The sequence below is a fragment of the Colius striatus genome, chromosome 13, assembly GCF_028858725.1.
Source record: "Colius striatus isolate bColStr4 chromosome 13, bColStr4.1.hap1, whole genome shotgun sequence".
Lineage (NCBI taxonomy): Eukaryota > Metazoa > Chordata > Aves > Coliiformes > Coliidae > Colius > Colius striatus.
Genome location: NC_084771.1, coordinates 12,885,559 through 12,908,108, shown reverse-complemented (window position 1 = coordinate 12,908,108; position 22,550 = coordinate 12,885,559). Strand labels below are relative to the sequence as shown.

General features: G+C 44.8%; 1 protein-coding gene across 1 annotated transcript in view; it reads right to left on the bottom strand.

Moving 5' to 3' along the window:
- The window catches only part of STK26 (serine/threonine kinase 26), a 34,464-nt gene extending 21,283 nt beyond the window's left edge, over window positions 1-13,181 (bottom strand). Inside the window, exons 1-3 of the mRNA XM_062007005.1 lie at window positions 13,128-13,181; window positions 11,082-11,464; window positions 10,643-10,799 (exon numbers count right to left, since the gene is read on the bottom strand). Coding sequence (XP_061862989.1) covers window positions 10,643-10,799; window positions 11,082-11,464; window positions 13,128-13,181 — 594 coding nt within the window. The remainder of the gene's footprint in view (window positions 1-10,642; window positions 10,800-11,081; window positions 11,465-13,127) is intronic.
- Window positions 13,182-22,550: the final 9,369 nt, after the last annotated feature.

The following is a 22,550-nucleotide window of genomic DNA, read 5'->3' as shown; positions in this document are numbered from 1 at the left end:
TTAAACAGCAATTATGAGGCCCAGCTTATTATCTGTAAAATCTTGAAGATATCTTTTATTGTCTTAAGAACGAATACCTGAAATATAATGAGTAAAAAAGATACCTGAAAGTCATTACAAAAAAAACCCAAAATTACAAGACATTTCATCTGTTCTCAGCTTTTATCTGACTGTTACAAAATATTGATGTGTGTTGAACACATCAAACTCAGAGGTAATTAGTCAATTCAGAGACATTTATCTATCCTCAGATAATAAAGTATCTAAATAAAAAATAAGTCTTTCTTCTGTTCAAATCCCCCCAAAAATTAAATTAAAAGGTAGGAACGTGAGTAAACATGATGGGCTACAATACTTGTTAAAGCAATGTCTTAATTAACATATACATTCTACTTAGTTTAGTATCTTACCATACACCATCTGCATGTAGCTTCAGATATTATATACACATACATTAATTATCCACCATGAATATTCAACTATGTAATGATATATATGGAAATATATATATAATCTATGTGAATATTTTACCTGCATACAGAACATTTTACTTCTTTACAATAAAGCCACCACAGATAGTGACAGATTTGAACTCCTGGAACTCCTCTCCACCTCTCCCCACCTCCCCTCACCAATTTTATTTACAATTAAAGTTACTCACACAAACACTGCCATAGGCATGTGTGTGTGTATACATAAGCATTTAAATAGCTTGAAGTTAATGAAGGCACAGGTGCAGATCCATTATTACATATAAATAATCAGGAAAAAAATGGACCTGCAGACATTCAAAACAAGGGTAGAATCTGTAGATGTCTCTTTTTTTTCTCCCATTTTGTACACACACTCTTGCTACTCAGCAACTTTCACATGAAACTAAACTCTTCTGCTACCCTGCAGTCCTGTTCAAGAGTCATTTGTCAGGATAATAGATCCTTCATTATATTTACTGTAACTGTGTGATACAAACTGAAGAAGAAAAATGTTTTAACAATAAAACAATTTGATTTTATGAAGTATCAAACTTTTACATTATCAGGCTTTTCGACACAGTAAGCAGCAAAAACTAGATCTGAGCTTTGCTGTCCTTAAATGGGACGTGACCTCTGTTACATCCTTTATGAAACATCTCCCTTGTCTGACAAGGCCAAGGCTCATTGCCATTTTTAGTGAAAACCTGGTGAACTTCATCATAAAACAACAACAAAAATAAGCATGAAAAAATCCCATGTGGCTTTGTTTTCATGGAGTCAGCCGTAAGGCGAGCTGCTCGAAAATTCATATGACTACCAAAAGTTTTAAATCAGCATGCAAATGCATCTATTCTCAGATTTTTAAGGAAAGAATCACCTTCCTCTTCAAACCATCTCTGACCTGTGGCAGATGCAATCTGTCAACTGTAAGCTATGCTGAAAATGGAAACCACTGAACTCACTTCCTCTATTCTTAGCCATTCTTTCACTCTGGTAACACAACATGAAGCAGCTTAGGAATCAGCATAAATAAGCAAAAAGAGTAACAACATGTCTCCCAGTGATGAGCTCTTCGACAAAGGCAATTAAACAAAAATAATTACACCATTTATTTACAAAGAGTATCCTGCACTGAGGAAACAGAAATTTCTCATGCCAGAGAGCCTCTCTGTAACTGAACAACCTTATGTTTCAGGTGGACTCCCACTTAGATTCTATTCTATGCATCAATACCTTTTAACCACCCAGTATCTTTAATCAAAATCCTCAAACCACTGCACACAGCTGCACATCCTCCAGTCTGCTCACATCTCTGAAGAGTACGGCCTACCAAACGTCTCAGAGGAATTAAGGAAGGAGGGGGGCACAAATGATGTGGTTGGGTCTTCACTATGATTTGATTAAGACCTAAGTGACTGATCACTCTATAGTTGGAAGGGTGGGCATTCTTAGATGGAGACAGAAGTCAGTTCAAGAAATCAACAGGCTTGGGTATCCCAAAGTGTTCAAACTCCATTCTGCATTTATTGGAGTTCAACAAGCTGATTTTTCAAACTAAATTTAATCTCCTTCATTGAACAGAGCAGGACAAGGGCCTGCTGAATGGGCAACTAACTCACCTCAGTGAACCAACTGCCCCTACATCTGAATTACAAGTCAGAAGACAGGACTGCTGCAACTTTTCATTGCTGAAGAACATTTCTCATCTCTCCATTTTAAGAAATGCTTTGAAAAACCTAATCTGCAGAGAGATTACAAAACCAACATCTAATAGGAATATGGAAAGATAGCCATTTATGGGCTACAGCCTCCATGCAGCAGTAGGCCTTCCCTTCCAGCAAGCAGCTTATCAGTATACAAACTTTGTTTTATTTTTGCCACACCCATTTAAAGGAAAAACTACGTCAAAACCCTGACAGGAATAAACTATATCATTACAGCATTTGGGCCATTTTCCTAATATTTAGAGGTTCTAAATCTACAACTACATGGCAACTGCTATATAAATTTTATGGCCTCCTCACTGATCTACCTCAGAAGTAATTTTAGCTTTTTTTTCTGTGCAAGTTCGAACTTGACACACAGATTTTCCCCCTGGAAGTAAGAGCAAACTTGTACTATAATCCAGCTAGAACAAAAGTATCAAAATCGAGCTTTTTAACTTGCTGGGTCAAGAAAGTAGCAACCAGACCTCAAGTTTAATGCACACCTAAGTATCTTTGTTAAATCTCTTCACTGAGTAGTCATTAAATTCTTTTCAGGCTAAACAAAACTAAAGTAAGGCAGGAAATCACTAATTGAAAAAGGATGGCTCCAAAACACTATGTGGGTTGAAGAGCAGGTCACCAGTTTGTTCGCCACAGACAAGTCTCCAGATATAATCACTGCCTACAATGAATCCCAAGTGGGAACCCACACTTAGAGGATATCACATTGTTCTTTAGCTTTGCTATGGACCATTTTGAGAAAAGAAGGCAAAACCCCTAGGTTTCTGTCCTCTCCCCAAGACTAGAGGACCACAAGCTTGAAAGCTCTTGTCTCCTCTTGAATAGCGGCCCAATAATACTGGACCTGAAGCTACAAGAAGCACAGAACAGAAAACCAGAAATACAACTCCAAAATGAGCTACAGAGGAAGCAAGAAACCTACCCTGCCAGAACCAACCTGCCCGTTTGCAGGAAACTCCTTTTTCAATTACTTTGCAGCTCATTCATAGCATGGCAAAGCATCTCATTACATAAAAGCCAAGGGGAAGGGGGAGGGGAGGAAGAGAAACACCCTGGAAAAAAAAAATCATATTCTTCTTGCCAACTAGGCTAGAATAAAGCTGTGCAGGAATGTACAAATGTTCCTGCTATGACCGGTTGCCAGATGACACTCTCCTGGGTGAGAGATCAACAGCAAGATCATCTTGCTCCTTTCATAGTTTTCTGTATGTTTTTACTTAATTTACATCAGTATAAATTCAGTCTTTTCCATTTGGTGTTTTACATTCAGGCACTTGACAACATTCGTAGTCCCTTCAAGATGTACAGTGTTATTCTGCATTCAGCTCCCAACACAGAAGCCTGCGTTGAAATGCAGCTTAACATCTAGCAAAGCATAGACACCCTCTGATCCCAACCTGGTCAACATCATTCAAACTCAGAACATACAACAGTACCCAGTTGAGAGGAAAGCCTGCAAAAATCTGGGGAGCAGGAAGGAAAGAGAAAAAAATAAATCCACATTCTTCAGGACTGAACAAATGGTTTTTGACTTCTGGTTCACGGAAACAGTGAAGCCACCCTAAGCTCTCAGACTCCCCCTTCCACAGCTCAAGTGTGAAACCTGCAGATAACTAACATTCCTTCTTCATCAACACATACAGAATTCTATGCGGAACCAAGACAGATCACACCACAAAGCTCTTCCAGATAAGGCTGTCTCAGTCAAGACCATTTCAATCCAGATTTTGGCAAGACAAACTTGGCTTCACGCTTCTAAGAGTCAACTATCCAATTCTTCAAAGCTTTCTTCATGAAGAAAGATCTAACCCCAAGTGGGGGTCTCTCCCAAGCTATGGACACAGTCAATACAGCCTCTCTGTCCAAAACCACATGCACAAGATACGAGGAAGGATGAGACCAACGAGCCGCTGTTACTTTTGACAGCCTCTTTATTAATAGTTTCTCTGATTGAATTCTTTTTGCCAGATTTCTTTGGCTAGCATTCCCTCTGGCAGAACAGATTTCAGTGACTATCACTAGATGGGCACCCTTCCCAAGAGATTTAAGTCTCTCCTTCAGAGCTAAGGAGTGTGTTCAGTGATCCTCATCTAATCAGCAGAACAGACTTGTTCTAGAAAAACTGGTAGAAGTTTAAATTTAAAAGAACAAATGACAGTTCTTTAAATAGAATAAGAACTGGTGAAAAAGTATTAGGAAGGAATTTGATTTTCAATTATTTTAAGTTAGAAAGAAATAGCAGGATTTGGAACAGTGACTCCTGACATGAACAATACCTCACCAACTCTTTATTTCTTCAAAGACAATGTATATGCAGCCACTAATTACAGTATGCCTGAAAATTATTTGTTACAGAAGAATTTCCAAACCAACTTTATATTGTCTCCAACCTCATCCCCTCAAAAGTCACCCTTGAACTCCGCTGCCAATTATTAAATTCAGTTCCTAACAATAAATGAAAGACAAAACAATAGCCTCTTATCACTTTTCAAAGTTCATGACTCCTTCCTAAATCTGAAGGTAATCACCAAAGAGCAAACAAGTGGTACTAACAGGTTTACAATCCATCCTTTCACTTTTGGAGAGGACCAAAAGCCCTATTTTCACGGCATTGAGAACAATGGAAACTGAAGCTAATACACTTGCCTATCTTCACTAAGATGTCTCATTGGTCTCTTATGACAAATACTGCTACAGAGGCACATTGTCATACTCTTCATGGTGTGCCACAAAGTTACTGCATATAAAGAAAAAAATCCTCCCCTCAACATAAGCATCTAACTAAAAAAATTGTTTCATTTTTTAACAATAAATTGTGGTATATTACTGAGCTATTACTTGCTATATATTCTCCTCTTTGTAGAAAAGAAAAATAAAACTCTCCTCAGGACCTGTAAAGCTGAGACACTGGTGCTCAAAACCAGCTGTGAATCTTCTCAATTTTAAATTCAATAGAAAAACTCCCATTACAGAACAGAGTAACCATTATATATTTTATGTAAAAGTTAAAAGTCTGGTTTCAGATGTAATGTTTTTACCTTTTGGGGGCGAGTTATCCTCTGCCCAAAACTGACAGTGTATGGTGGTACAGAACAGCAGACAGACTAAGGTAAGAAGACTTGACTTTGGTTTATGTGCTCACTGCAGCTTCAGCAGATTTGCCTCAAAATTCCAGGTCAGTGCACTGAACATCTGTATAAAACTGTAAAATCTGCACCAAAAATACTAGTGTAAGACTACTGTGGATTGTTTCTTTTAAGCCTGACAAAAGTATCTGCTGAATTCCAGGTGATTATACTGAGACAGCTCCCATGTACCAAATACTTCCCAGAGCTTGTTCTATCCTGCTCTTTTGCTAAGAGTAAGACAGTACCAAGTGTGACTGAACCCTCCTTTTCTTTGTCATCACAGTAACATCACAATGCATGAGATGGAAACACCAAGTTCAGCTACTAAAGCCTGAGCTGAGTTAGCAGACTACTATTAGGTATGATACAGCCTGTAGAGCAAGCATGACTGGGAAAGGAACAACCACAGTGTTGAATTCCACAAATATTTGAATGCCTATCTGCTTCACATAGTAAAGAGGCATGTTCTCCACAGGGCTTAAAATACTATCTTCCTGCAGCCTGCCTGCACTGTGGCTCTAAGTACACATCAAGGAACTCAAGGTATTCGTCACCAAAACTCTGGAGTCCATCCTAGCTTAAGAATAAGAAATCCTTGTCTTCTGGGCACTGTGGGAGTCTCCTGGTGTCTTGCAAGTGACAGACTTTCCAGGTGCATTTAAATAAGTCATGTCTCTAAATAATAAAAGTTAAAAGCCTTTTCAAACCACTGTAGTAGCATTTGGATACAACTCAGTTCCTAGGAGAGGAATAAATGAACAGAACTATGAATGGATCTTTCTTCAAAGGTTTAAGTTCCTCTAATGCACACCCTCTAAGCACTTAAGTATTAGACAGTTATAGCCTCCTTTTCCTTAACAGAACTCGTATTTTTGTAAATGCAATGAATGAGGCACACTAGAAATCTGACACATTTTCAGACTACCTTTAGGCACCACACATCAAGAGCCCATTTCTGCAGGTGCATTAATGTAAGACTAAACATTTTTTTCCCAAGTCTATGAAAAAGACCACTTCCAAAATCAAAGGCTACCTCTCCTTTACTCTTTTTCTACTCATCCAATAACTAGTGGTGAACTGATCTGCCCCTGAGCTTCCTGCAGGGAGACACTCTGCAGCTGCCAGGCCCTGCAGCACCCCACAGCCAGGCTGTTCTCTGACAGCGCAGGGAGCATAGCTCACCTTTATATCCAAGTTTGCATTTCATCAAGCAGTCCTTCAATCGTGAGTCAAGAGTAACACAGGCTGACAGGTCACATGCTTCTGGCTGCTCTGCTTTTAGAGGAAGTTAGGTTCTTTATTGCAAGATAGTCTGAATGCCAATAAAAACAGATGGAGATAGGTTTAAACAACCTTTCTGTCTGTACTCAAGTCTACTGCCATACAGGATCAGGAGATATCAACAAAGCCATGAGAAAGGAAACAAAAATTGTTTAGACAAGTAAGATAGTGAAGATAGAGAGAAATAAAGCCCTAAACCAGGTTCCCAAGACACTCGTGCTGATGGGAAGAAATGCAAATGAGAAAAATCAACATTTCCATCAGTCAATGAATATTTCATAGAGTTAAGATTTTGCACAACAAATGAGAATAGAAAAAGGGAAAGTTTATACGTAAAACTGTACCAAGTACAAAAGGCATTTATTACTTGAGTGATGCTCCAATGCTGAAGTTTACAGACTAGACTGGAAATTTAGGATGCTGCTGGATAGAAAATTTCTTCACTGTCCACCTCAGAAAGTTTATTACCCACTTGTTAACAGTTTCCAGCCTCTTTTACTTGTGAAGATGTTCTGGAGTGCTGTGTGAGATGCTGCCAATAATATAAGTTCACCAGAAACACACTATATGAAGTGACTGACACACTTTAAACATTCTGATCCCTTGAAACAAATACAACCCTCTGAACCATCCTGCCTGCTGGGCATGAGAAAAGTAGCAGTGTACAACAGCTAAGGGGCCCAACACCTTTACACCAGCTGTGTTTTCAGTACAGGCCCTGGATTGGTAAAGGGCGCAGGTAGGCTCTAACATATCTCTTGCAAGCCATATCCGGAAACGCTCTGTATGAGTTCAACTGGATTCTTTGAAGACAGTGCCAGTGGACAAGTTTCTCACTGTAAGATCTCGAAGTATTCCAAGACTAAGAACTAGTTTGCATATTTTTATCCCAAGGAACAAAGTTATAGTGACAGTACCAAATAAAAACTCCAACCTGACATTCAAACTCACTGCAAACTGTGCTCCAAGTAACCAGGACATCTTAACTGTGCTCATATAGCTCCATTAATCGTTTTTTTTCCCCCTCTTGTCTTGGGTTTTGTGTAAAATGACATAATTTGGGATATTGTGCTCAGCTTCAGATCACTCATTTTATACATTCACTGATTACTTTGATTTTACTGAAAAGGCTTAGAAGTTTGGCAGCTGGGCAACATCACACCACTGGATGAAGTGGAGGCTTTCCAGAGCAGTGAGGAAAATAAATGTGTTCAGGAAGTTGTTTGCACAGGCAAGAATTGTTAGGTATAAAATTTGGGTTTGTTAGGGACACAAGACAGGTTAAACAGAACACAACCACTACATAAACAAATGGTTCTGTAACTACTCATAAGGGCAGCACATAATACTACCTCTGGTTCTTCCATTGTTGCCAGGGTACTGAAAGTCAGACTCCACCAAAATAACTCTGTGACTTTCTGTAACTTTCCATATTTGTTTGGGTTTGTTTTTTCTTTTTTAAAGGGAACCTCATTCCTTGTGAGATAAAAGATCTTAAAAACAGTTAAAAAAGCTTCTGTTTTACTTTGGGGATAAACTGTCAAAGTCTTTGTGGAGTATGAGAATTATATAATACAATATTTCTGGATTTTTGTTAATACTTTTTTTTGCATAATGAAATGGGAGGAAAAGTGTAAATTTCATATTAAATTAAATGCTTCACTCAACACAGACAACAAAACAAAGGGTCTGACAGTACACTTTCCCACAGCAACAGTTTTAAGTAACTATTAGATCTTTTTCCATCACAGAACCTGTTTATTCCTTCTTCAATCGATCACCATGAATTTACTTTAATACTGAGCAGAAACTGGGACACCTTTAACATCATTTGAGTGTTCCTGACTTGAATATTTCAGATAGCTTAAAAAAAAACCTACAAAAAGAGTGTGGTAGTCCCAGGTATAACAGTTGTTGTTTCTTTGTTTTTAAATTAAAAAACCCAACGAACATGTACTACCACTCTTCTAAAAGAAGACTGAGCAGAATAATTTTGCACCAAATTCTATTTCATTGTATTCTGAGACTGTCAGGACTCATGTAATAGTCTTCATCAAAAAAAAAAGTCACCAAGGGAAAAATCCTTTTTAATTCTATGCAGCTGCACACATCTAACAGTTTATAAAAAATGCCTTAAATATACAGATATAAGTTAAAGGGTCTGGGTTAAACTAGCAACAATACCAGTGGAACTATTACATAAAGTTTCTTGGTATAACAATGGAAAACAGGACTTTAAATAATTCAAGGTCCTTTTGTGATGATAGGGCAGCTACAGAAAATAGGACAGCAATACATTAAGCAGATACAAAAGTAAGTTGACAAACTTGCATTTGGAAAGAGAAGTCTCTCAAATACAAGCACAGTAAAAAAGAAAACAGAGGACATACACAAAGAAGGTCAGGCTAAAGCCTCTAAACTTTCTATCATAAAATCTCTTTAGGATATACCAATACAACAGTAACCTTGACAGCTTAATGGGAAAAGGCAGCTACGAAAATGTTGTTTATGTCCTCTTCTGGCAATGAGAAAGTCAGTAGAATGGATTTTATTGATTTCAGAAAGTCTGAAAATTGTTAGAAATCAAAAAGGTAAACCAAACTTTGACATTGTAACTGTCAAAATTAAGATAAAAACCCTGCTTATACATCAATTCTACACTTTCTAAAGTGATGAAGATACCTGACCAAGGGAAATGTTCGTTTTTTGCCTTGAAACCTCCTGGACTCTTTACTGTACATTTCACATACAAAGAGATATGTCATAAAGGCCCCTAAGTTATTTGAACTGAAAAAAACCTTCCATATTACAGAGGTATAACTGTCTCAGAAGTTAAGAGAAACCTCAAAACACTGACTGGGCTGCCAGTATCTGATGAGGAAAAAACAAACATCAAAAAGCAAGCAACAGGACAAGGGGTAATGGGATGAAGCTGGAACATAAAAAGATCTATTTAAATATAAGAAAAAACTATTTCACTGTTCAGGTGAGGGAGCCCTGGCACAGGCTGCCCAGAGGGGTTGTGGAGTCTCCTTCCTTGGAGGTTTTCAAGACCCGCCTGGACATGTTCCTATGTGATCTGATCTAGGTTGACCTGCTTCTGCAAGGGGGTTGGACTAGATGATCTCTAAAGGTCCCTTCCAACCTTACCATTCTATGAGTCTATGAAAAGTATTTGGCCCTCAACTCCTTTAATCTGATAAAGATCTTTGACCAAATTTGCACTAGACCATCCAGCAGAGTAAGAATGAAGAATCAGAGGTATTCCACCTTTCCTATGAAATTCGGTAACACATGAAGTCGTTTGTTTCCTAAGTTGACACCACACATGTATAGAAATGACACCAGGTCTCATTCCCAGACGAAGAGAGGTGAGAGTTTCTGACAGGTGACGGCTCCCCACAGCCAGTCGGCCCTGTGCTGCATCTCCACCGACCTCGCCTTTACCATGTCTCTCCATGAACCGCACGGTGTTCGGAGCGGCTGCGCTGCAGGCCCAGCGCCGGGCGCACGCTGGTGGGGAAGTGCTGCGGAAGGTACGCTCGCCAGCGATGTCATTACAGCGCTCCCACACACCCTGCGATTAACTTCATTTCGCCTTTAATCAGTTTTAGAATCTCTTACGTGCTCCTGGATGCAGCGCGGCCAACCCCGAACAAAGGCGGATGGGAGGGAGGAAAGGGAAGCCCACCCTTCGCCTCCGCGGGGCTGGCTGCAGGTACGCGCCCCCCCCGGGCACGCCGCGGGAGCGGGGCCCTTCAGGGCCTCCCGTTACCTCAGAGCACCCCCGTCGCTCGCTCGGCTCGGGCTCCGGGCCGCGCTCCGCCCTAGGCCGAGCGGGGCCTTCCCGTGGCCCCCCGGCGCCCAGGCCGCGCCGCCTGCCCCGCTTCGCCCACCCGCCGTTCCCCTGGACCCCGCGCCCCAGCGACGGCCTGCGCCCGGTGGGGCCGCAAGTGCCGCTTCCGGAGCCGGGGCCGGTGCCGAGCCCGGGCCCGTCGCCTCCATTTTGGGGCCGGCGCGGTGCGGAGCTCACCTGCATGCCGGGCACTTGCACCGCCACGGGCGAGTGGGCCATGGCGGGGCTGCGGCGGCCGGGCGCCGCCCGCTGCTCCCCTCTCTCGGCCTCGCTGCTCCTGGGCGGCGGCGGCGGTTGCGGCGGGGCCTGGAAGGACAAAGCGGCGGGGAGGCGGCTTCAGCGCGGGCCGCGCTCCCTCCTTCCCTCCCCGCGGCCCGCCCTGCCTGGCAGCCCCCGCCCGCCGCCGGCTCACCTCGCGGCCGCGGGGCTGGGGCCGAGCTGCGCGACGCGGGCGGGAAGGGGGTCCCTAGCGCCGCGCTCCCCTGCCCGCCGGGCTCTTGGCAGCGGCCCTGCCCATGCCCCTCTTCCCGGTCCCGGCTGTGGGGCGGCTGCTCGGGGCTCCCCGGAGAGGCGCGCGGGGTGGCGGCTGTCGGCGCGGCCGGGCTGGGCTCAGAGCGCCATGTCGGAGGAGGCTCCGGCGGGAGGAGGCGGCGGCTGCTGTGCGACGGCGGCGGCGGCTGCTTCCGTCTCAGCTCCGGCCTCGCGGGGCGGAGCCGCCGTCACGGCCACCGCGCGGGCCCCGCTGTCAGTTGCCCCCGCCTCCTCGGGCCGCCCGCGCCGGGGGGGCAGCAGCCGGGGTCCCCTCAGCGCCCACTCAGGCCGGGCTCGGGGCCCCGGGGCTGTCAGGCACTGTCGCACCGGCCTGGGCTCCTCAGGTGCTGCCACAGGGTCCTTGTCCTCCGACGCACAGTGTCTCAGCGCCTGTGCCCGCGGACACACGGCCTCGGCCTCTTGTACCTCCAAACACGCTTTGGCCAGCACGGCTGGCCTGTCACCACCCTGTCACCAACCTGTACGTCGGGCTCCTGCAGCCCAGAGACACGTAGGTGCAAATAGCTGAGTGGATATTCTGTGAGGTTTATTTGCTTTTCATAGAACCATAGAAAAAAGCACTCAGTTTCCTCTCACTGTCCCAAAATCATCTAATCATAGAGTCATTTTGCTTGGAAAAGACCTTTAAGGTCACCAAGTCCAACCTCCGACCTCACTCTGCCAAGCCCACTACTAAGTCATGTCCCTCAGCACCTCAGCTACACGGCTTTCAAATATCTCCAGGGATGGGGACTCCCCCACCTTCCTGGACAGCCTGGGACGGTGTCTGACAACCCTCCTGGTGAAAAAAGTTCTTCCTCATCTCCAAACTAAACCTTTTGTGACACAAAGAGCTGGTGTGGTGTCAGGAGTCGTCCTAGCAGCCAGCCATAGCAAAGGCAGTGTGGGCAAGGCCGATGTGGCTGTGGAGGCTCAGCTCCCAGGTTGGGGTATTTGGTTTCTTTCCTGCCCAGGAGTGTTTCCCAGCCATGCTAGGTCTTCACAAGCCGTGTCCCAGCTGCTGCCTGACTCTCCCAACACACACTTTTGTCCCTCACCCCTTTTTTTTTCCCCAGCGGGGTGAGCTGCCCCCACATTCTGCCAGAGCCTGAAGAGGAGAAAAATAACTGGTTTTGGGTGACATTTTTCCCATTCACACATGAGTCACCTATTCGTGTCTATGATTCACATCCCTCTACATGAAAGTTTTGCCAGTTACTCAAGCAAAGCTAAAACTAACGTCTTTTATGACATTGGTCTTCCCCTCACTCCTCTGAGCAAGTATATAGAAATCACATGGGCCTGTCACAAATACCCTCATGGGTATGCTAGGACTTCCCTCAAATTCACACTCTAAAACCCAAGAAAATGTAAGTGAAGCTGGAGATATAGAATTTCTGCCCATACCAGAGCTACACTGTCCAGAGGGTGGGTTCCTTCAGAAAGGATGTGACGGGAACACAGTTTCCCTCCCTTAACAACTCAGAGAAATACTGCACTGTGGCAAGGAGCACAACACACCTCTGTTAAGGTAAGGTTGTGTTAGAACAGGCTAAAGCCAAGAATTTCAAAGTTAAGCAATCTTTCCATCCTTAGCTCACTGTGGTTTGAACCAAAAAACAAACTCACAGTGATGTTAGTTAAGGACAGGCTTGTAGCTCATGCTGGAATATCTTTTTTCCAACTGGCCAGTTTGTTATGCCTTCTGCCTTATTAAAATATTTAATCTTTTTAAAAATAACATGACTTTCAAGGGCTTCTATGTGATAGTTACGTGTCTAAGTTACCAAGGAGCCTGTAAGGGGTTCATTTTAATGGGTGGAATATTGAAGGCAACTATTTTCTTAAAGTTTATGCCATATACTTAAATTTTGAAATGTTTTTGATCAATAAAACTTTGGGAAGAGAGGGAGGCTTCTACTGACAAAAGCCTTTCTCAAATATGTACAGCGGTTCAGTAAATAGATGAATGAACATCCATCTGCTCATGGAACTTCTGGTTCATTCTGCTCAAACATACTTAAATTACTTCTCCTTTTACCTTTTAATGCTCTTTAGAACGTGACCCATGGGGGAAAAAAGCTGACAAATGAAATTTGAGGACTTATGTTTCACGCTGTTAATGCGTTACCATCCCTCTGTTCCTCTTCTGGCTCGGAGGCTCTGCTTTGCTTTTGTTATCCATTTGTCACCTTGATTTTTCTCCCCAGAATCCCACTGTTTATCTCAGCCTTGCCTGGGTTTTGCACCTCCCCTCGCACATTTCCTCTTGAAGGCACTTGTTTCCTCTGTATCAGAGAGAGCACTAATTGCCAGTCCACGCTTCATGTTGGAGGCCACACAGCCTTTTATGCATTTTATGCATATTCTCCCCAGTAATTGTATCTCTAGTTATCTCCCACTCGTGGCAGATTGGCTGAGAGAACTGCAGTGACAAAAATGCCAAGCAAAACGTTCTGCAGAAGGCAGTGCTTGTGTTTTGCCACACTCACTCAGAACGCCCCAGGATGATACGGTGAGCGAAGCCAGGGAGGAAGATCTGTCAGGGAATCTTAAGTAATCAGGCGATCATGTAATGAGTGAATCATGGAGCCAGGCTGTGAAGTGAGGTAGGCTGGCACCATAACAGCTAAGAAAAGGGTTGTAATACTGTGTGCCACTCTGTAATTAGCAAATGCTAATTTGTGGATTAAGACAGGCAGGTGGTCAGTTGCTGATATTGCCGTTTGAAAGACCTTCCCTGCCCCCTCCCAGCATGTAAATACCCTTTGCTGCTGTTTTCCAAGATACAAAATGTGTCTGTAAATCATTTAGGCCAGCTTGCAGGGCCTCACAGTAGCGATGTGGCCCAAGTCAGACCTCCACTATTTCATGTGGTTAACTCTTATTTTTGTGTTGCTGGTGTGAAAATATAGTTCTTCTTTTTTCCATTGGGATACTGCAGGTTGCTGGTAAAAACATTGAGCTGTCTGAGAGTGCCTGCACCATGGTAGCTGATGCAGACCTACCACATGAAGTGGTAGAAATTTCTCTCAAACTTCAAAACACAAATGAATAAAATGAAATTACTTACACTGCCAAATAGAAAAATACTGTATGTTACAGCTATGGAATCCAGAGACTCCTCACACTGATTTGCTGGGGTGAGGGAGGGAATGGGTGTCCCAACTGGTTCCAGCAGAGCTGATGCAATTCCTTACCATTAGGAAAGACCCCATCACACTCACCTATCTGTTTAGGAAATGCAAAACCCAGTGTTTATGTATCAGGGTGGATCTGGTTATCTTAAACCCTTCAGTACCTTTGCAAAGTTCATCTGTCTGATGCAGCGCTGACCCAGGCTTGTGGTGACAATCCCATGGGATGCATTTAGAGGCAACTCCGCAGTTCTCCTTGTGCCTAATACAAGCAGCACTGCTAATGGGTCATCACATAAAAGTGGAACACAGAATCCCAAACTGGTAAAATCTGATGCCTTTCATGGTGTTATATTTGAAAAGCCTTGCCAAAGATGTGGCAGAGGTTGAAAGTTGACTGGGATTGAGAAAAAAAGGTGCTGCATATTTGTCTTGTTAATGAGAATATCAGAGATCTAAAAGGAAAATTGAATTTTTTTGCTGTGTTTTGACATAAATCAGTCTCTGATTCCTGGGCAGCAGGGAAATTACTTTGTCTTACAGGCAACTTACTCAGCATGTGCAGAATCTCCAACACTGCTGCTAGAAACTGCTGATACTCACTGAGATGAGAGATAGATGTAGCTCTCGTCAATCCCATATTACAACCTGGATATTTCTGTATCCTGTTAATAATTCATCATTATCAATCCTTGCAGTTGGACTAGAAACTGCCAAAGTGTATCCTGCTTCTGCCCACCGCTTTGCCCTGTATCCACCCCTCATTCTCCAGCTCCACATCCTCCTTCAAAAGCAAGAGGGCACAATGATATTTCCTAGCAGGGTAATATGATACATCTTCCTGCAATTTTCTTAAAAATGGCTCAACTATTTTACAAATGACACTTCCTGTACTTTTAAGGAAAATAATTGGGCTGAGGTAGATGCCTAGGCTGGAATAGGTGGGTGAGGGATGATGCTGGTTTACCATCTCCTTCAATGCAAGGATCATTAAATCAAACAAGCAGGTGCCAAGTTCAAAACAAACAGGCAGGCACTTCTTCACACAGGAAGCTGGCAAACTCCTTGCTACAGGCCAAAAGTGACTGGACAGATTAATGCAAGAAAAAAATGCAACAACATTGGGAAATACCATATATAAAACTAGCACCTCTGGTTGAGGAAGTACCTGAGCAGCCAATCCCTGCAGGTGAGTGTAAGCACTGCCCCTGCTCATTCCCTTCTCACACACTTCCCTAAACCTTCCCACTGACTCCAGCTAGATACAAGCTCCTGTAGGAGATGGGCTTTGTCCTCACCTGATCTGAGACAGGAAGAACTGTCCTACGATAGCAGGCAGAGTGATTTGCTAAAAGGACAAGTGCCCGTGGTTCTGTAGCACAGTTTCTTTTCTTTCCTGGGAGTTCTTCATTGACATGATCTTTAATTTTCCATAACAGGAAAAAAAAATCAGTAAGTTGCCTTTAGACGGGTACTAAGCTAACAGTGAATGTGTGTTGTACCGGTGTGGTGAACAGTGAGTCACTACATGACGAAGGATTATGATAAATTGAAGGGACTATTCACAAGTTCAAGGGCAAACTATTCCACCTTTGTCATAAAAGATCCTTGTATCAGTGAATTTTTTATTTCAATATAGTATTTGGCTTAAAGAAGCCAATCTTCTGTAGGATTTGTGGAGTCTCCTTCCTTGGACGTCTTCAAGACCTGCCTGGATGTGTGCCTGTGTGAGCTGATCTAGGTGGAACCTGCTTCTGCAGGGGGATTGGACCAGATGATCTCTAAAGGTCCCTTCCAACCCCTACCATTCTATGATTCTATGATAGTCCTGTGCTTCCAAGATTGCAATGTAAGTGCAATGGGGTTAGTCTTGTTTTTCTGACCTCTTTATTACAAATACACTCTACTTCCATGTATAAAATAAACCACACACACTCACACATACATTTATAGGTAATTATATCCCATCCACTACTTTAACATCACAGAACACTGATCTTCTCAAGTGAATATTCTCACATATTCTCCTCCCTGCTGGCAAATATAGTTTATTCTTTTAAATAACTCTTCCTTGCTCTAATTTCCCCCTTAGCAGGAAACCAAAATTTCAGCAAAGCTTGCGCTCTTGGAATACCAAAAATAGTTTGGCCACAACAGTGGAAGGGGTGAAGGAAGTGAGTGAGAGGCCCTGCCAGTGGGCAAACAGAGCACCAGCCCCACCAGCACAGCCTCTTTGCATAACTAGTCCAAACATTTTTGAAATGTTTTTTTTTTTAGTCAAATACATACAGCATCCACAGAATGTAAAACATTTCTATATAAGGGAACAGCAACAAGAAGCTGGTTCTGATGGAATTCCTATACCAACAAAGCACCAGCTCCAAAAAGGCTGAGAGCCCCCAGGCAGGGGACTTGTGAGGGCAGGCTGCTCCTAGCACCTGCTTCTGCCAGCCCTGGGGAAAGGGTGGAGAGAAAGAGAGACAAGATGGGTTAAAGGAGAGAGAAAAAGAAGAGGGGGAAAAAAAGAGATTAAAAAAAACCCCAAACCCACCCCAACGGGAAAACTAGGGAGAAAATGGAAGGAAATGGGAGAGAAAAGGGGGAAAAAATAAACTGGGGAAGAAGTGGTATCTCTTCTCAGTAGTTCTCACCTGGAATTACTGTCCTAAAGAAAAAGACCTTCTTACCTTTTCTACCACATCTTAAGAGTTTTTGGTGCCTGGCTTCTCTTGCTCTCAAGAAGATGGTCTTACCAGCTCAGCCACATTGTTCAGGTCTGCAACAAGGCAGCAATGACCTGATGAAGGCAATTGGGAGGAAAAAAAACAAGTGAAAAATGAAGTGCTGGGAGCACTAGCTTCTCCTCAGCCTTGCCAGGCCTTCAGCACCAAAATAAAGCCACACACACATGCACACCCATTTCCAGTCAGCCTCCCCAAAGTCTCGACCATCCCTCCTGAGAGACCAGGGCCATCAGCCTGCTTTGTGCCACTCTGCCACGTGCCTCTCAACCCCGTTCCCCTCTGCACTGGCTGCGGCAACAACGCCTGCTTGCTGAGCCCTGACAGCACTTGGCTCCTGGGAAGAAGCATTCACACACGATGGCAGCTCGAGAAAGAAGTTGAAAAGGAATCAAAGCCATCTCTGTTGAAATAAACATCTGCTCTGCGTTCAGTATCGTGGCAACAGGGCTCACAAAATGCACAGGCAGCCCTCCAAGGGCTCCTGGCACATCACAGCTATCAGTACCTGCTGCAAACAGGCTGGCAGAGCACTCGCAGCATGGGGGGCAGCACAGTTGGGGATGCTTGGAAGAGAAAACTTTGGTCAAAGATAGTAATAGCTCATAGTTCCTTTGGAGGAATCCAGCTCAGAAATCCACTGCCCCTGCAGTGATGCTGGCAGATAGGAGAGACACCACAGCTCCTGCCATGTGGCTGAGGCCTGTGCTTATCACTTCAGCCCATGGGCAGTTTCTTCCCAGTTACCTTGATGCAGGCTGTGGCTGTGGAAAGGCACTTGTCCCTGAAGCACACTGAAGGAGTTTGGTGGCTCTTGACTAACATGCAATTCCCTGAGCAGCAGTCATGATAAGCAGAGACCTGCTGTCTACAACTTCTGCAAGGCCAAAGTGAGACACTGAATGCAAACCCTTCTGCTCCCTGTTTCTAGCTGAGGCAGCGCTGGGACACAACATTGAGCCAAGTCTGAACAGCACAGTGAGCTCTAGCTGTCAGGACTACTACTGACACAGGCTGTGGACCCAACTGCTGTACTGGTCATGCAAACCCTTTTTTATTAAAGGTGATGCCTTAGTAGAGGAAAGACCACAGCTTGGCTCATGGAGACCCAACCTGAGGCTCCATCTGGAACTTAGTAACAATGGCAGCAGGCCTTTTTAATGTGTGACTTGTATGTAGTTGATCCAGGAATCAATGTGAATGGACAGTCTGATAATACCACTGTTACTGAGCTCCTTCTCAGAGCAAAAAATGCACGTGAAATGCAGGAACCCAATACCTTCCTGGGACAGGGAACAGAGAGAGTTTTGTTTCCAGTCCAATTTACCCAAATTCCTCCCAGAGCACTAAATGACAAACACAGCCTTCACTGAGAGCTTCAGAAGGAAATTGCTGTTTGCATAAAAGACATACTAAGTTCAACTGATGGTTGTTAAATGGAACTTGAGCAAGAGGGGAGAATGGAACAAATCTCTTGGGAAAATGTCCAAAAGCCACTGGATTGTGGGAATTGAGGCTCAACATCTGTGTCCCAGTTGGGCCATCACTCGCCAAGACCAGTAAGCACCCAGCTTTGAGTGCACTGCTAGACATCACAGATGGTGACTGCCATGCAGAGAGAATCAGAAGATGCTCAAGGCTTCAAAAAGGACAGTAAGAGGTAAAGGGAGGACACTGAGAAGCTGAGGTGAGGACAGTTTAGAGTTTTGCTAGTTTTACCACAGGACAGAGTAAAAGGATAACAGAAATGAAAAGGAAACACAGGGCTACCAGAAAATCCTGCTAGATTTTCATCTCCATTTAAATATATGAGTAAGGTGCTCTGGAAAATTTCCTGCCTCCACGATTCTTCTTTCCAGGAAAGGAACCCTCAAGCAGTGTTGCAAACCAACCCAGCTGCCAGTATGGCTGCGACTAGCGGCACAGGCAGAGGCTGGTAGGTAAAATATAACTCCATGCAAAGGCCAGGGGCTCTCTGGGTGAATAGGTGAGGCCAAGGCACCAGTGTGCTGAGCTGTTGGGTCTAAGTGGGTTCAATTACAGAAACTAAAGCAAGGAAGTTTCCAGTACAGCCCTGTGCATACAGAGTCATTTTTTCTGCCAACTAAGAGCAACCAAAGAGCAGATGACTCATAAGTACACATCTCTCATGGTTGCTTTGGGAGCTCTCCTCTATCTGGTCCAACTACTGTGTACATGTATCCCTTGTGCTGACAAGGAAGTCAGACAGAGATGTGGATCAAGGCCAGGGAGGCTACTGGTAAGACTGTAAATGCCATGACAGTGACAGTGTGACCTGTGTGCTGGGAAGCTGCATCTACAAAACACACAGCTGTTGGTGTGCCTTTCAGACGTGCTAGAAACACATCAAGTGGGTGTATTTGTCAGTGAAACATAAACAATGGTGAGAGCTAGCTAAGTTTCACCTTCTAGCAGCAGATACTGAACAGCACACTCAGTCCAGGCAAGTACCACTGAAAAGGTTAAAGGGAGGATATAAGTGAGAAAGGGGAGAAGGGAGGAGGAGGCATCTCAGATGAGGTGACATTCACTGCTAACGAGCTGCTGAATACATGGGCCATTGGTTCCCCCTTTCTCAATGTGTGAATGAGGAAGGACAGCAAAATAACCTACCAGCAAGTGCAAAAGGATCCTGGGGAGATAAGTCAAGAGTGCACTCCAGAGCCTGATCTTCCTGCTATGTTTGAAGAGGCTGCCAGGGGCGAAATATTTACCAGACTGACTCAGATACTAATGGGAGTCGGGGGATAAGCAGGAGAGGAGGGAAACAAAGAAGTCAGAGTCACAGAGGAGAGCTGAACTTTCACAAGGGGAAGTGAGGAAAGCTTGTTTGTGAGTTGCTTTGCCAGGAAGTCCTGTGACTAACCTTATTTCACACACCAATTTTATGGACCGACAGACATTGTGTTTATGGCATGCAGGACAAAATGCACAACAAAGCTGTGAAAAGGTGGGCTCACCCTTCCTCTGTAAGTTTTTTGCAAACTCCGTGAGAGCTCTCCTGCCTCAAGAGCATCCCACCAGAGCAAGGCTTTGCCTTTGCAGCTGACACAGTTGCATTGGGCCTGGGAGCAGATTTTGTAACCCCAGGGAGGAAACAAACCCAGCAGAGCTGTGTGTTCTTGCAAAAAAGCCCATTCTTTTTGCAATTCAAAGAAAGATAATTTGAGGTGCCATAGTTTTGTGCTGTGCTGGTCTGATTGCTCCTGTGCAGCACAGTAGGGTATCTCCTCTCTTTCCATTTCCCCTCTCCAGGGCCTGTCCTCTCCTCTTTGCACTCAAAGGACTGTATCGTTCTACAGTTTCAATAGTAACTTGTGGATCATATGGGAAATGTAATATGAAAGTTCTCTAGCAGAACTTTCCACTTTGTGCCCATGACACGATATGGACATAAGACCAGAGATGATCTGGGAGTTTGTGCAAGCCAAATGGGGGAGGGATGTGAAGCACAGCATCACGGTGAAAAGCTTGTGTCAGGGCAAGTCAAGGAAGATGCTGACAGACTGAAAAAATCAGGGGAGCGGGAGAGGGAAGGCTCAAGGACACCAGTGCCAATGCAGAGAGGCTGTAACAAAAAAAGGCTCAACTTAGTTAAACATCAACTCACAGATAAGAGGAACAAGCCATTCTCCTGAAAAGGTTTGCACAGGCCAAAAGGATGAACTGTTTGGCCTAGGCCGTATAGGCATGTGTCAGAAAATCAGCCAACCAAAGAAATGGATTTTTTCAGAAGCAGGCTAAATCACAGAATGACAGAAAATTAAGGGTTGGAAGGGACCTTGAAAGATTGGGAGTCAAAACCCAGACTGGAGTCCACACAGGATCGGAAGTAAAAAACACAGACTGGATTCCACAAGGGATTGGGAGTCAAAACACAGACTGGATCAGACATGGGATGGGGAAACATTGTAGTGGCAGGAGGTACTAACCTGGGACCAGGGAATGGAATAAGGTGCATGTGGCATCTCAGCCCCCTCACCCTGACTGCACCTGTGGCACTGAGGCCAGTGATGCTGGGCAGGGTGAGCAGTGATGTCCTCCCAACTCCCCATCCCCAGAAAGTGCAGGGGAAACCCTGCAAAGGGCTGTCTATCCCCTGCCAGCTCCTGGGGGATAATGGGTCACCAATCTGTAAGTGTGAAGCCAGAGGGACAAGTGATGTCCCCAGACTGGCTCAACGTGTGGTCAGTCCACAGAGGTTTATGCTTCAACTGCTTCCCACAGCCTCTCCACAGCCCATGAGCTGCTTAGAGGCAGCACCAAGCCCTGAGAAACAGGCCCAGGCATCAGTTATTTGGTTTGATGGCCCATGAATTAGGTAGGTCCCACCTGACTGATTTATCATCCTGGGTATCTCCCTGGCACATCTTCCCATGCTGCAGTTTGATGGTTCGTGCTGCTCTGTTGAATGCATTGCTGACTGGCTCATCCCAACCTGATGAGCAGATTTTGAACTGCCTGTTGTTGGCAAAGTCCTGCTACCACAGGGACAGACAACTGTGGCTACATGTTGATCAACAGTGCTTTTCTTTCATGTCTCACTGATGTGATAGGCAAAGGGAGTAGAAACCTCCTTTATTTTTGGCTGTAGAGACAGCATGGACATGGCCAGCAGCAGTGGCTCAGCCCTGGCAAAGATGCACACCACGACACAATAACACAGGAGCTGTGTGTTTGCACTCCCCAAACTGCTGGGATTCGTCATGCCAAGTCCCAGTGACCTCTGTGCCTGAATCCCTCCTGTCCCTCCTGCTCCTGGGGCAGGCAGTGTCACCAGGAGCTCCTCACGTCCAGGCTAGACAGCCATGGCACTCCTGCAGCCTTGCCTGCACTGTGTCATTCACCTCCCAGATAATTATAGCTGGGATAGATTGAAGCCTCTCCGGGTGCTTTCCCCTCTGGCACAGCGTGTTTTGGAGGGCAGGTAAAGGTCTGGCAGTGTATCCTGCTTCCCACCCTGCTCCCTGTCCACAGCATAGCTCTGCACAGCCCTGGCTATGGCACGCTGTGCTGCACCTCACCAGCAGCTGCAACAGGTCCCTGGGATTTCCCCAGTGCTCTGCACTATGCTTTCTGGAGGTGCTGTGCTTCAGAGGTCCACTGAGGGCCTCTTAGCTCACTTTGATTAATGTGCTTTTCTGGCAGCTCTGGTACCTCACCTCCCTCCAGCCCTGGTGTGCCCATGCTGGCAGCCCTGTGGCATGCAAGCATCTGAATTTTGGAGCACTTTGTGCCAGCTGGATATTGCTGCTGGTGCTCTACCACTGTCACAGAATGGTGGGGGTTGAAAGAAACCTTTAGAGATCATCCAGCCCAACCCCCTGCTAAAGCAGGCTCCCCTCAATCAAGGGGCACAGGAACATGTCCAGGTGGGTTTGGAAACCCCCAGAGCAGGAGCCTCCACACGCTCCCTGGGCAGCCTGTGCCAGGGCTCCCTCACCTCAGCACCAAGTAAGTTTTTCCTCATGTGGAACTTTTTGTGTTCCAGCTCATGCTCATTACCCTTAGTCCTGTCACTGGATACTACAGAAAAAGAGTGTCACCTCAGCCTCCTGACATCCACCCTTTAGGTACTTGTAAGTGTTAATGATGTCTCTCCAGGATAAACAGCCACAGATCCCACAGCCTTTCCTCATAAGGAAGATGTTCCAG